The 14,359-nt window shown below is 44.2% G+C and overlaps 1 protein-coding gene across 2 annotated transcripts in view; it reads left to right on the top strand.

Annotated features, from left to right (window-relative positions):
• The window catches only part of Mcph1 (microcephalin 1), a 208,624-nt gene that overhangs the window by 39,454 nt on the left and 154,811 nt on the right, over window positions 1-14,359 (top strand). For both annotated transcript variants that reach the window (XM_042262469.2, XM_076553665.1), the window contains exon 9: window positions 802-902. In XM_042262469.2, the coding sequence (XP_042118403.2) occupies window positions 802-902 (101 nt within the window). The remainder of the gene's footprint in view (window positions 1-801; window positions 903-14,359) is intronic.

Below are 14,359 nucleotides of genomic sequence, written 5' to 3'. Positions count from 1 at the left end.
GTTTTATTATTTTGTAATAACCGATTGCATCTAACAGGCGTCTTCTCTGAGAAGCTGGTTTTTATTACTTGGTAATTTAGAGTTGTTTTGGATGGTGCCTAAGGAACAGAGGCGCAAACACGCAGATATGGTGGAGCACTGACCAACCTTGGAAATTTGCTGGCATGTTTGCAGGGAATTGCCTGCTAACTCTAAATAGATTTTTTTTTTTTAATTTTTAGAGCTTGTATATGAATGTGGTGTCTGTGTGTGGACATGTGTGGAAGTACACGTACATGGTATCTGCCATTGCTCTTTGTCTTAGTCTTTGAAGCAATGTCTCACAGTTGAACCCAGTGCTCACCTATGAGGCTTGTCTTTAAGATGTAGAGGGTTTAGGTCTGGTTAATTCTGGTGTGTGATGCTTTTATTTATTTGCAAGTTTTAAGGTTTAATTAAAACACAGGCAGGCAGACAGACAGACAATATGGGTAGTCTGGTTAGCGAGCTTGCTCTGGGATCCTCCTGTTTCAACCTTCCAAGTACTTGAATTACTAATGGGTGCCACACCCACATGGTGTTTATGTGGGTTTGGGGATCCAGACCCTGGGCCTTAGACTTGTGTGGCAATTGAGTTGTCTCCCCAGCTCTGTCTCTAACTAGATCTTAAAAGAGTTAGGTGGGTATGGCGGTGATTGGCAGAGTCTGCAGTATTCTGTTCCCATTCGGCATAAACAGAATGCTTAATTTTTGTTGTGCCTAACTTACATTTGCATTCAATCCGTGTTATTTCTAACTAACCTTCACTCCACTTGGTTTCAGGTGTTAAAAAGGGACCAGTGAAGCCTGAAACTTCAGACAGCTCTTGCACAGGCCTTGTCAGACCTCGACAGAAAGCAAAGAAATGTGACAAAGGGCAGAAGGTCAGTAGATAGAAATACAATTCCCAACCTTCCCATGCTCAGATGCCATAATGATTACTCCATGCACCGTGTGTTTGTTTACGAAATTAATCACAGGTGAATGTGGGCAGTTTGGGTATAACTCAGAGGTCTGAAGCCATCCAGGATTAAGTGTTGGCATCCACAAACCTCGATTCCTCATGTGACTTGACCACCACGTGCCTGGCCGTGAACAAGCCTCCTGCCGCTCTCAGGCACGATGGGGGCCGGTGTCTTGCTCTGTGCTCATTTGCAAAATATTCACTAGATAGGAGTAAAGCGCTCAGATGTCCTTCATTTGTGAAAAATCAAGGCCTAACATAAAACCCTAAGACCAGTAGTCATAAAGCTCGTGGAGCCTATGGTGAACTTGAAGTCGGTATGGTAAGGCGAGACCTTCCTGATAGGCCAGGAAGATGGCTGCAGAGGCTCGATTGCTTAGGCGTTGCCAGAAGTCCTGGTTTAGACAGAGGTATGCCGAGGACAACGGCCGTGCTTTTGTCTCTTTGTGGGTTTGAAGAAGGATAGAAATTTCTTGATGTGTGATTCCTCTTTCAGCTTCCCAGCACATCGAGATCGTTTATGTAGGGTGGGGATGGGAGCTTGTTTGGCATCTGGTATTGTTATGAGTCAACAAAAACACTGGGTTCGGTTTGTGGATACTGAAAGCTGACTGTAGGGTTGTAGAATTAGATTGGTAAATTAAGGACAGCTTCCTCATTTGAATCATCTCCAGATTAAGCTAGTATCTGTTATTTCCCCCTTTCCCCTCAGAAATGGAGAATTTTGCCAGATTGTTTTGATCCTTAATAGACTTAAAGATAGTCTACATTAAACTGAAATTTGAGACTTTGACAGGGCCTTGTTTTTATGTACAGTGCAAACCAAAAGATTCCATTTTACTAAGCACGGAGCTTGTTCCTGTTATCTTTGTGACATCTTGTGATTGACCCAGGGATGTAGCTCAGCAGTATGCCTGTCTGGGATGTGCAAGGCCCTGGGTTTGATCTCCAGAGCTGCAAAGAAATGAAAATCTTGCGATTGAATGTTAATGTTGAAAAGAGGGTTTCAGTGGGCGGTGGTGGTGCACACCTTTAATCCTAGCACTTGGGAGGCAGAGGCAGATGGATCTCTGTGATTTTGAAGCCAGCCTAGTCTACAGTGGGAGATCCAGGGCAGCCAGAGCTGCACAAGGAAACCCTGTCTTGAAAAACCAGAAAAGAAAGAAAGAAAAGGTGGTTTCATCTGCTAATTATTGTGGCACATGTAGACCAACAGTCCTGGTGGCCAGAGTACAGTGTTTTCATGTATGCTTCTGCTGTAGGGATGAACACAGCTAGATGTTTCTCTGGGCACTAATGATCTTCTACCCCTGAAGCAGCAAGGGTAGGTATTGTCCCATCCTAGGAACCCTGCAGAGGCAGGCCAGTCAGAGTAGATAATGCTGAATCCTGTGTCACATGGAGATTTGAGGTGAAGGGTAGGGAGTCAGAGACTGGCAAGTGTGGACCCCAGGGACGCAGAACAGTCCTGGGGGCCCTGAGAAGACCCAAGATCTAAGCATCAAGGGAGATGAGGTACCCTGTGACAGTTGTTCCAGAGTGCTGTGTTGATTTATTGTGAACCTTCTTGTTAGATCTTTGATTTGTTCTGGGAAATTACCAGCTATTGCTGCTTCTGCCCATTTTCTCAACTCTTTGTGGTTTTTCGAGACAGGGTTTCTCTGTGTAGCTTTGCACCTTTCCTGGATCTCTCTCTGTAGACCAGACTGGCCTCAAACTCACAGAGATCCTCCTGCCTCTGCCTCCCGAGTGCAGTGATTAAAGGCGTGCGCCACCACCGCCCAGTGCATTTTCTCAACTCTTTCTTGCTGGCAGTACAGTGTTACCGTGTGTTACCCATTGCTTCTGGAGTTCAGACCTTGTGATGTTTCTTTCGTCTTGGATCTGTTTGTAAGACAGAATTTCACTCTGTAGCCCTGGCTGGCCTGGAACTTGTTGTGTAGACCAGGCTAGCTTCAAATTCAAAGATGCTTGCCTCCTCCTCCTGAGTGCTGGTGTTAAAGACATACACAGCCAAGCCTGGCCTCTCTTGTATCTTTGTTTATTTTTTAATCAGTTTTGTTTCTATCTCCCCTTTTGTTGACTATATGTCCATTGTGTTGCTAAATCTACAGACTGAAGTTCCTCACCATTCATTGCCCTTTTGGGTTCTTACAGCTTTATTTGAATTTTATCATTTTCAGTTCTGGACCGTGCATGCTCATTTCGAAGTCTGTCTCTGACACCTCTGCTTTCCCTTGTTTCTGTTTTTATTATCTGCAGTTTCTCATAGTTTTCAGTTCTATATTCCACAGCAAGTAACATGTTGGTTTGGTGTCCAGTCAGGAGATGGACTAGTTAAGAGCTGGGTCTCTGTCAGGGAGTCTGAATGTCCTAGGGAATGCGAACCTCAGATGCCATGTCAGCAGTTCAGGTCTTGCCGCTGGCTGCCGGGGTAGTGATGTCACAGACATTGCTTGCCTGTTCCTAGCTTGTAGTTTTCTGACTGATCCCAGTTTGTTGGTAGATTTACAGGTCTCAGTCTATCACTACTGGAAACTATGAGTTACTTTTTATGGTCTTTTTAAGAAAGAAGACTTAAAATGGTGGGCATTAATTATATGTGTCTATATATATATATGTATATATATGTACATATTTATACATACTTTAAAAAGAATGTATATACTTTATAAAGGATGTATGTGTGTGTATATATATATATATTATATATATATACTTTTAGCAATTGGTTGGTGGCGGATTGTAGGGGATGAAAATATGTGTACATGTGTACACTTGCATGTGGGGGACAAAGTCAACATTGCTCCACATTTTATTTCCTGAGTTGTATAAGAAGCAGGCTGAGCAAGCCATGAGGAGCAAGCCAGTAAGCAGCACCCTCCATGGCCTCTGCAGCAGCTCCTGCCTCCAGGTTCCTGCTTTGACTTCGCTCAGTGATGGACTTAAAAGCTGTAAGGTGGAATAAACCCTCTCCTCCCCAGGTTGCTTTTTGTTATGGTGTTTCATCACAGCAATAGACACCTTAAAACAGTGATCTTACCTGAGTTTCTCTTTAGCGGGAACAAATACAATTCAGTAAAGAGTTTATAGTCTCAAAATTATAGCTTCCATTACAATGTTTTTGATTAGACACCTACTTTCAATAGGAAAAGTGTGTTTACAAATCAGTCTAGAATCAGTCTCTTTTAGATTGACAATTCTAAATATTTATTAATTTTCCTCTTTTTATGCTGAGGACTTGGTTAAGCAGTTTATCAGCTCTCCTCTCTTAGTTTATAGTATGTTTAGTTGTAGGCGATGATAAAGTTATGCATCATTCCAGGGAGGGAGGAATATGAACTACTCAGGCAAATTGACCATTGAGGATTCTTGAGCATAGAACCGGAGGAAGCTAAATGCGGGCTTCATGCTTGAACTCCGTAAAAGTACATGAACTCTGTTCCTCCACGGTTTTTCATTTGTTCTGTTACTCCTGGGCTTGTTGTTGTCCGAAAGATTATTATCCTCAACAAAAATTTAACCTGAATCATCAACTGCATAGCTCTTGGTCAGTGGCTGAGTTTTTAAAATCTCATTTTGGGGCTATGCCTGCCAATCCAGGTTGTTCCACAGGAAGGCAAGCTGTGGGTCAGAGCACAGAGGGTTTGCAGATGGCTTTCAGAGATGCAAAGCCTTGGGGAGAAACAGAGGACCAATGTACCACACCTATTTGACAAGGTTTTTGTTGTTGTTTTAAAAGAAACCATACACCAGATGGAATGCTTACATTTCTATCAGCATTTTAAAAAGATTTTGCATTATTATTATTATTATTATTATTATTATTATTATGTGTGTGTATGCACATGTGTGCTGCAGCTTCCATATGGACATTAGAGGACATCTGCAGGACTTCCTTCTACTGTGTGGGTTGTCAGGCTGCACAGCAAGTCTTTTTTCCACCTCAGACATCTCCCTGGCCCAGAATACTTACATCCTGAAAAGCCTTGTACATGAGCAAGGAAACAAATAGCTTGTGTGTATTTTAATAATCGCTGTTCTCCCAACTTTACTAGGCTATGAGTCAATAGGGGCATGCTCTGTGATGTCTTGCAGTACTCTGCATGATACAGCACTCCATGGGATAAGGGATATTGTGTGTGTGTGTGTGTGTGTGTGTGTGTGTGTGTGTGTGTGTGTGTGTGTGTGAATATTTACATTTGTATGAGTACACGTGTGTGAGTATGCATGCATATGGAGGCCTGAGGTAGGACCTGGGAGCCTCCCTTGGTTGCTCTCCCCCTTACTCATTAACTCAGGTCTCTCAGTTGAATCCAGAGCTGGCAAATATGGCCAATACCCAATCTGGGTAGCCAGCTTCCTCTAGGGATCCCCTGTGTCTACCGTCTAAGCACTGGGATTGTAGATCAGCTACCACACCCACCCTGTAGGTTTGCAGATCTAAACCTCAGCTCTCAGGCTTGCACAGTCAGTACTGTACCCACTGAGCCACCCCCAAGCCCTCCCTTGTATGCTTTCATTTGTTTCATGTGTGGATGTTTTGCCTTTATGTGTGTCTGTGTACCGTAGTGAGCAATGCTCACAAAGACCAGAACAGACACCAGATCTCCTTGAACTGGAGTTCTAGATTCTGAGCTGCCATGTGGATGCTGGGAATCAAATGGGGATGGTCTGGAAGAACAGCCAATGCTCCTAACCACTGAGCCATCTCTCCTTCCCCTCTTCCATCTTTCATTTGGACTCAGCATGTTTCGGTCATTTCTTGTGCTCTCTGTCCCCACTCCATTGGAATCGTTGCCACATAGTGTGTGTTTTTGTTGTTTTTTGGTTTTGTCTTTTTGTCGATGCTCCCCTCCTAGAGAGGTGGGTTTTGTGTCAGTGAAAGATGGAGTCTCTCCTCAAGGTTGCATGCTGCAGTACATCACTGAAGTTGACTCCTGACTTAAGGCCTACTCTTCCCTCCATGAAAAAGGCCCTCCAGACATGATTCTCATTGTTATGATAGAATAAATGGTTTTCCATTTACTGTAATTCCAGGACTTTGGCTGTATGCCTTTAGATATTATGGTGGAAGCTTTGATTTCAAGCCTAACTTTCAAGTTGAAATAGCAGTGATTCATCCAAATGACAGGTGATATTTGTTTTTGTTCTTGGAAATTCAACATGAGTATTTATTATTAAGAGAGTCAGGGAATTGTCACACTTCCTCTAAGATGACACATTTTATAAATGTCCCCGTAAACAGTTTCCTGCTGTTTATTCCTGCTGGGTGCACTGAGATAGGACCGATCTCAGGGTGGGCCCACTGAGAGCCTTTGGGAGATGGGCTTAGGGAGACTGAGCGTGGGTTTCTAACAGGTGTTTGGTGATCTGCTGCTACTTTGATAACCCTTCCTGGCAAACCACACCCAGAGCTGGGAGAGGTGGGCTGGGCTCTCGTTGTGACAGGTGTGGGCTTCAGCAGATGCTGCTGTCTGAAGCCATGCAGAAACCGGTGGCATCTTGGTGGCCCGCAATAACAGTCTGCTCCCATGTTCTATAGAAAACATTTAATGCAGTCTTCAAAGAGCTTTGGATTCATTGTGAAGTGTGTTGCTCAGAAGTCATCAAATACAGCCTTGGTGGTGCACATGGCTGTAATCCCAGCATTCAGGAGCGGGAGGCAGGAAGATCAGAAGTTCAAGGTCATCCTCAGCTATGTAGCAAATTCAAGCTGTGTAGCGAACTGGACAGAAGTCTCTACCAAACCAATTACTAATAAGAAGAGCAATGTGAATGTGTTTAGCCTGAGCTATGTGAAACCCTGTCTCAGAAGCAGCAGCAAGAACAATCTGGAGATATATTTGGACTGGAGATGGTAGAAGTGAGGGCCTATTGGACAAATTCCCCTAGGCCTTCAGTGGGCCACACAGCTGGAGGCCAAGATGACAGTGCACTTCCTACTGAGTCTGTGTGGCAGAGAGAGAAGCTGTTCCAGGAGTCTGGTAGGCAGTCAAGACTCTGGGCAAGGTTGAGTCATCAAGTCGCGTCTGAATGTGTTGTATTAGTTACTTTTGGTCACTGTGACAAAATGCCTTACAAAGCAACTCAGAGAAAGTGGAGTTTATTTTGACTTACAGTCTGTTGTGACTTTGAGTTGTGATGGTAGACATTCGAGACTACTGGTCTCATTGCATCTGCAGTCAGGAAACAGGTGAATGCTGGTACTCAGCTCACTTTCTCCTTTGTATTCAGCCCAGGACCCCACCCCAAGGATGGTGCCACTCATCTGTAGTTAAACCTTTCTGGAAATGCCTTCACAGGCACACCTAGCATTGTGTTTCCATGGTGATTCTCTTAAGCCTAGTCAAGATGCCAATGGAGCTTTACTGTCCCATACCTGTGACTGCTGGTTTCTAAGGTCTAGTTTATTAAATATACTATTTGGGGGATGTTAGCTAAATGATAGTTAGCCCAAGTAATCTGCTTACAAATATCAAGTCCTTCAATTTGAAGGATTCTCTGGGAGTAAAGAAGCTGATTGTGTGGGTTGCTACTCAGTCCTTTGCCCCCTGAGTACACACCTGTTCTCCAGAGAGTCACCACCGTGCTGGTAACCATGCCTGCCAAGTGCCCCACACTGTGTCCGTTCTGTCCCCCAGAGACCCAGCTGAGCTAACCACATTCATGATGTTCTTTCTCGTGCTGAGTTGGTGACTCACTTCTGTCCCATATAATGTGAGGGAAGTCTTCTTGTGAAGTTCCTGGGACAAGTGTTCTCTCATGGAGATACCCCTGGGAAGAAGGGGCTGGCCATGTCCCCTGGAACATCTACAGCCTGAGGTTGAAGCCAAGAGTGAAGTAAGGAAAGGAGAGTGGAAGGCAAGGCCTGCAAACCTCACACTGTTGCCATGGAAATCAGATGGCTGTGTGCCTAAGGGAAGGGCTGCTTCAGTTCGGAGCCTCGGGGAACATCGTGTGTGCAAAGCACAGGAGGTGAAGCCACTCAACTTCATGTTGTGTCCAGAATCCCTGGACCTTGTGTACCTAAGGGTGGGGCTGCCTCAGTTATGAGCCTTGCATAACACCACACACAGCAGAGGAGCGTGGCCTCTGCCCATCTGCCCGAAAGCCTAGGTCTCACTTCAGACATGGTGCTTTCCCAAGCAGGACTGTACTTCCTCCCTGGCAAGACAAAGACTTTCTCTCCATCACTGGGTTTTTATTCCTTTGTCTTTCCTTAATTCCCTAACATTTTGACCCTTTTAAATAGTATTGTTCTCTTGATATTCAGAGTTATTACTTATAATACAGGGTGATTTGGGTTTTTTATTTTGCTTATTTTTTTTAAGGAAATAACAGAGGGAAAGACATTAAATAGAGAGTGACATATAAAAGCTGCCAATTACAAATCAATGAGGCATTATATCAGTTAAACTAAGTTAAGAAGCATTTCAATTTTATTTTTGGCATGCTTTTGTGGCTTTTGGATGTAAGTGGAGATTTATGTCAATGTCTGTCCAAGAAAATCTCATGTCTGTTGACTGTCAGATTAGAGCAATTTGGGATGAGGGATCTTCATCCTTAGATTTTCAATAAGTATGTTTTTATAAATTACAGTGTTTTATTTTTTTTTGTGGAATTATCCTGTTTTTCTTTTTAAAATGTATCTGCTCCATATTTCTGTTTTGTATTTAAAAACCTAAAGTCTTTTTCAGTGTTAATAGAATTGTTTCTTTTTCCCATTTTTTTGTATTTTTCTTGACTGGTTCCACTTCCAGTACACTTTTTAAAAAAATAATATAAATGTGTAAGTGTGTACATGTACACACTTGGATTAGTTCCCAAAGAGGTCAGAGGGTGTTGGGTACCCTCCGGCTGGACTTACGGGCGGTTGTGAGCTGCCCGGTATAGACACTGGGAACCAAACTCAGGTCCTCTGGAAGAGCAGCAGCTGTTCTTAACCCCCGAGTTATTTCTCCAGCTTCTGTATCCTCTCTTTAAGGTTCACTTACTCTTACATTGTGTGTGCGTGTTTTACCTGTGTGTGTGTGTGTGTGTGTGTGTGTGTGTGTGTGTGTGTGTGTGTGAGTGTGTGAGAGTACTACCTGTATGTAGGGCCTGCGGTGCCCTCGGAGGCCAGAAGAAGTCGTTGGGTCCCCTGGAACTGAAGTTAGGGATGGTTGTCAGCTACCATAGGTGTTCTGAGAACCAAATTTGGGACCCCTAGAAGAGCAGCAAGTACTTAAAACCCTTGAGCCATCTCTCCAGCCCCGATTGTATCTTTATAAAAATAATTCGGATATCAGTGACAGTTTGCTTGGATATGCATTATGTTTTTAAGTATAAAATTATTCCTTTGATGCTTGTTTACTTTTTGATAGCTTAAGTGTATACAGTGTATTGTGAATTCACTCACCTCCTACTCTCCCATACCCCTCTCCTACTCTGTAGACCCTTGCATCTAATCCCTTCATACTTTCATGCCTTATTTATTTTGTACTGGTCTTGTGCAGCTGGCCACAGCTACTGTGTGCTCATGATTACGCTGGCTTTGTCATACCCAGAAACAGTGTTTTACAGGACTCTTCCTGTCCTCCTGATCTTCCTGTTTCCCAACCCCTTTTCCATAATGTCCCAGGTCTTGGGGTTGTTATAGATGCCCCATTTAGAGATGAGCACTCAACAGCTGTTTGTTCTCAGCATTTTGACCAGTTCTGAGTCTCTATATTAACTGTCACTTGTTGCAAAAAACAGGCTTCTCTGGCCAAAGGGGAGGGCAGCACGAGCTTAAGGGTGTTTAAAAAAAAATGAGTATTTGGAAGGCATCTTGGCTACCCACAAGGCTCTGCTGCTACGGATGCCACACACTTGAAATGCAGGACATGTGTCAGCCATTTCTCTAACCTCCAGAAGAGACTTGAATGGTATGGCTGCCGGCGTCTGGGTAAGGCGTGGTCCAGGGAGTGACAGGAACGCTTTTCTAGGGGAAGGGTTGTCTTTTGTTGTTGCTTTGGCAGCCTCTGTCCTTTGTCATAGCTGATTTACCCTTTTCATTTCCCCTGTAGTCACAGTGGTTTATGATTCTGACAGTGCTCGTGTACTTACGTGGATTTACACCAGGAGTGAACAAGATCCGTCATCTTTGAAAATGCTTGCATGATCTCCTCAGTTCACTCTGTTGTGTTTTTGTTTGTTTTTTTTTCCTAGACACGATTTCTCTGTGCAACAGCTCTAGCTGTCCTGGAACTCATCCTGTAGACCAGGCTGGCCTCGAACTCACAGAGATCCATCTATCTGTCTCTATCTCCCAAGTGCTGAGATTAAAGACGGGCACCACCACTGTCCAGCCAGTTCACTTATTTTTAAGGAAAAGTAATTTTACTGTTTATCTGAAAGCTGATGCCTAAACCCAAACAATTTTACAGTGTTTTATTCCTGAAATGTTTCTCTTTTATCACTAATAAAACAAGTGCATCTGTTTGGTTTGACTTACCTTTGATCTTACCAAAACAAAATAAACCGCAGTTTCCCAAATGTCACATTCTCTCCTTCCCAACCTCCCTCTTCTCTCGCCCTCCCTCTCGACTCTCTGGAACATTCACTTTAGAAACTTCAGAAAGTACTTTTTCCTAAGTTAAAAGCCGTATCCACAGTGCATGCATTAGTGTTGCTTCCCAGTGGGTTTCGTTTCGTAGTTCCGGTTGATTCTGTGTGACTGACTGCCTGGGCCAGAGGCTATGGCTGTGGCTGGTGCTCTTCTATTCAGGACAGTCTTACCTGTTCTTTTTCCAGTGAGTAACAGAATTAGAAATAGAAGTTTGTTTGCTTTCTATAACATCATTCTACAATACATACCTTGGAGTGTGAGATGTGGCCACAATAGGAGTTGGAAAATTAAATTTTATATGACTATATTGCAAATAATAACATGGTTTCAGCTTTCCTTGAGTCTGTCCTCATGAGGCAGGCTCCTTGTACTTTGTGTGTGCGTGTGTGCGTGTGTGTGTGTGTGTGTGTGTGTGTGTGTGTGTGTGTGCATGCGCACACATGCATGCATGCATATAGTTATATGTGAGTATATGTGTGTTCATGTCCACCCATGGAGACCAGAAGGGTGTTGGACTCCCCAGTACTGGAGTTACAGTCAGTTGTGAGCTGCCCTCTGTGTGCTAGAAACCAGACTTGGGTCCCTGCAAGAGCAGCCGGTGCTGGAAAGTGGTTGGTGGCCCTAGAACAATCCTGCCCCTGTCGCCACCATTGCACCAGCAGGAGCACCTTGCCTGGCAGGTCAGTGGTTCAGGGCTTGCAGTCCTCAGCTGGGAAAGGCCCATGATTCCTTGTCTCCCACCACAGCCTGAATAGCTCCTTCTGGCACCACCAAGTCCACAAAACTCTTGTAGTTTTGTTCCCCAAAGTGATCCCTTGGGGAAGTTCTCCCAAAGGAGCTGCTTCTTTCACATAGGATTTTGTGTGTTTGGCCCTCCATCTTCAGAGTTGTGGGAGCGGGGAGCCCCTCTGCCCAGCTCTTACCTCTTAGCGCCTTTATTTAGTCACTGTCTCATTCCTGCTGCAGCCAAGTACTTCCCTGTCTTTCCTTTGCGCCAGGATTGTGTTTATAGTTGTTGGATTCTGATTGTTCACTAAAGTCTATCCCATTCTATGCTTGGGTATTGTACTGGCTCACTAAATATTTGATTCCTGAAGACTGCACAGCTGTAATAGTGTTTCTCAGTGATTAAATGTTTCTGTTTCTAATTAATTTTTGTTATTATTGTTTTTATAATTTAAAATTTTTTTTTTTTTTTGGTTTTTCGAGACAGGGTTTCTCTGTGTAGCTTTGCGCCTTTCCTGGAACTCACTTGGTAGCCCAGGCTGGCCTCGAACTCACAGAGATCCGCCTGCCTCTGCCTCCCGAGTGCTGGGATTAAAGGCGTGCGCCACCACCGCCCGGCTTATAATTTAAAATTTTTATTTGCAATAATTTTTTAAATTATTTTATTTTGAGATAATAATATAAATTTTGTCATTTTTCTCTTCCCTTTCCTCCCTCCAAACCCTCCCATATAACCACCCACACCTAACTTTCTTTCAAATTAATGCTTTCTTATTTCATTAATGGTTGTTACATTCATATGTATTTATATCATAAATATAATTGGCTCACTCTGTATGCTGTTACTTGTATGTATGTTTTCAGGGTTGACCATTTGGTGCTGGATAACCAATTGGTGTGCTTTTTCCCTGGAGAAAACTATTTCTCCCACTCTCAGCATCCCTTAATTGCCTGTAAGTTCTTTGTGTAGGGTTAAGGTCTCCTTGTTTAGCTCATATTTAGGCAGTCATGTTGAGGAGACTTTATCAGTGTAGCTTCTGGTATTACTAGGAGACATGATCTCACAGAAAACTCCCAGAACCTCTGGCTCCTAGAATCCTTCTACTGCCTCTTTCACAATGATCCTCAAGCCTTAGGTAAAGGAGTGTTTGGAGGATGTCTCCATTGGGACTGGGTTCCACAACTCTGCATTTTGATTGATTTGGTTTTCTGTAATGGTCTCCATCTGTTGCAAAGAGAAGTTCCTTGATTGGGGCGAGGAATACGCTTTCCTGGGGGTGTAAGAACAAATACTTAGAACATAGTTAGCAATTATGCTGGCTTAGATAAGAGGTAGTGGTTGTAGCTTCTTCTCCCAAGTCCATGACTTCACCAGCCTGGGTAGTTGACTAAGTTTCCATTTCCAAGCATGGTTTTCCTCTTGTTGAGCAGGTCTTAAGTCCAGTTAGAGAGCTGTTGTTACCGCCAAGGTATGTGCCATCACTGTACCCTACATAGGCCAGGGTTACAGTGCCATGCTGGTCATGGTTGTGGTTCATAGGTGTCATAGATGGATAGAACTGCTGTTGCTTCCCTCCTTTGGAAGTTGGCATAGCACTTTCTGGTACTAAGAAAGAGTTCTCAGGGAAGAGGCATTGTATCAGTTCCAGCTCAGGGCAGCTGGGCCCTATGTTTGAAGTACATGGTGTCTTCAGCACTAAGGATTTACCCTCCACCTCAGGGGTCAGGGGAAACCAAGGGCACCTATTAGTTATTCAAATGTTTCCTCATTGCTGATAAATTTCTATTCAAAACTGACCAAAGTTAACTTGGAGCTTGGAATTAGAGCACTTGAAAAGCCATTTATTCATCTACACTATTGTCACAGTCATAGTAAAAGACCTCCTGAGCTAGCGGTGACCTGTTGTGTGTATTCCCCATCTTTATCAAAACCTTCTTCCCAGGCATTTAAAACATCGTGTGGTAGAGTGAATGGGAGACTGTGCCAGCTATGAGGCAGCTGGCCCTATGGAGACTGAGGTGACGCAGCAGACACACTGATACAGAGTGCTCAGAGCCCAGGAAGGGCTGGACGTCCCTTTGGTGAGACAGGACATCTATGGGAGCCTAGGAGAACTTGGACCAGCGCAGCAAAGAGGAGGGAAAATAGAGAGCTGGGCAGGCTGATGCATCCCTCTTAGCCTGTCTGCTCCTACAGTGTGGGAGAGAGATGAAAGGCTGAGTGTAGTGTGAGAATCAGACGCCTAAGAACTGTAAGTACAGCTCATCCCTACAAAAATGTACCTGTTGAGATGTGGTGGCCAGTGAACGAAAACCAGCAACCACAACAAAAGTACATGACTGCTCCTAAGTATGCTGGAGGAGAAGGTTTATTGTAGATATGAGGGAGAGTATCTGGAATGTTCCAGACTGAACAGATCCATGAGAAGGGGGAAGGGGGACAAGAGAGGAAGAGGGGAACAAGGAAAGTACCTGGGAACCAAGAGACCAAAAGGCCAAAAAAGACCATGTAGCCAAAATGGCTGAGGTTAGATGGGAATCAGAAATGGGGAGAAGGGAAGCCCAGCCCCTCTCTGGACTCAAGAGTTTAGGGTATGGCGGGGGAGGGGGTTGCCAGCAATGACCCTGTAACGGGTAGGGACTGTGGTAGACTGGCCACTTTGATACAGTAAATCGGTTCCTCAGCCATTTGTCCTGAGACCTCAGAGCAAGCATCCCTGTTTTTAGGGACCTTAAAGAGTAACTGTTACAGTGAAAGAGAGAACTGTTTACTGGGCTAAAAGTTGTCTAAGAAGACAGGCAGGATGGAGTTCTCAGGTGGGCAGTCAGCTAGGTCCAGGGAGGAAGAGAATACTTGAGTTGCACAGTGCAGCCCTAAGTTGGTGTTGCCTGGAACTTCTGATACGACAGAAGCGTGGCCCAAGCATTGTGTAGCGCTATAACCAGCCCTAGGAGAACCAAGTCCACGTGTGGTTTGGCTTAGTCTGCTGCCAAGTCCATCTCCAGTTTGACCTTAGCTCTCAGGGAGATGGCTCATTCTACCCCGAGTCAAGTGAGAG

Source organism: Peromyscus maniculatus, chromosome 17 (genome assembly GCF_049852395.1).
Source record: "Peromyscus maniculatus bairdii isolate BWxNUB_F1_BW_parent chromosome 17, HU_Pman_BW_mat_3.1, whole genome shotgun sequence".
Lineage (NCBI taxonomy): Eukaryota > Metazoa > Chordata > Mammalia > Rodentia > Cricetidae > Peromyscus > Peromyscus maniculatus.
This window is presented reverse-complemented; position numbering and strand designations above follow the sequence as displayed.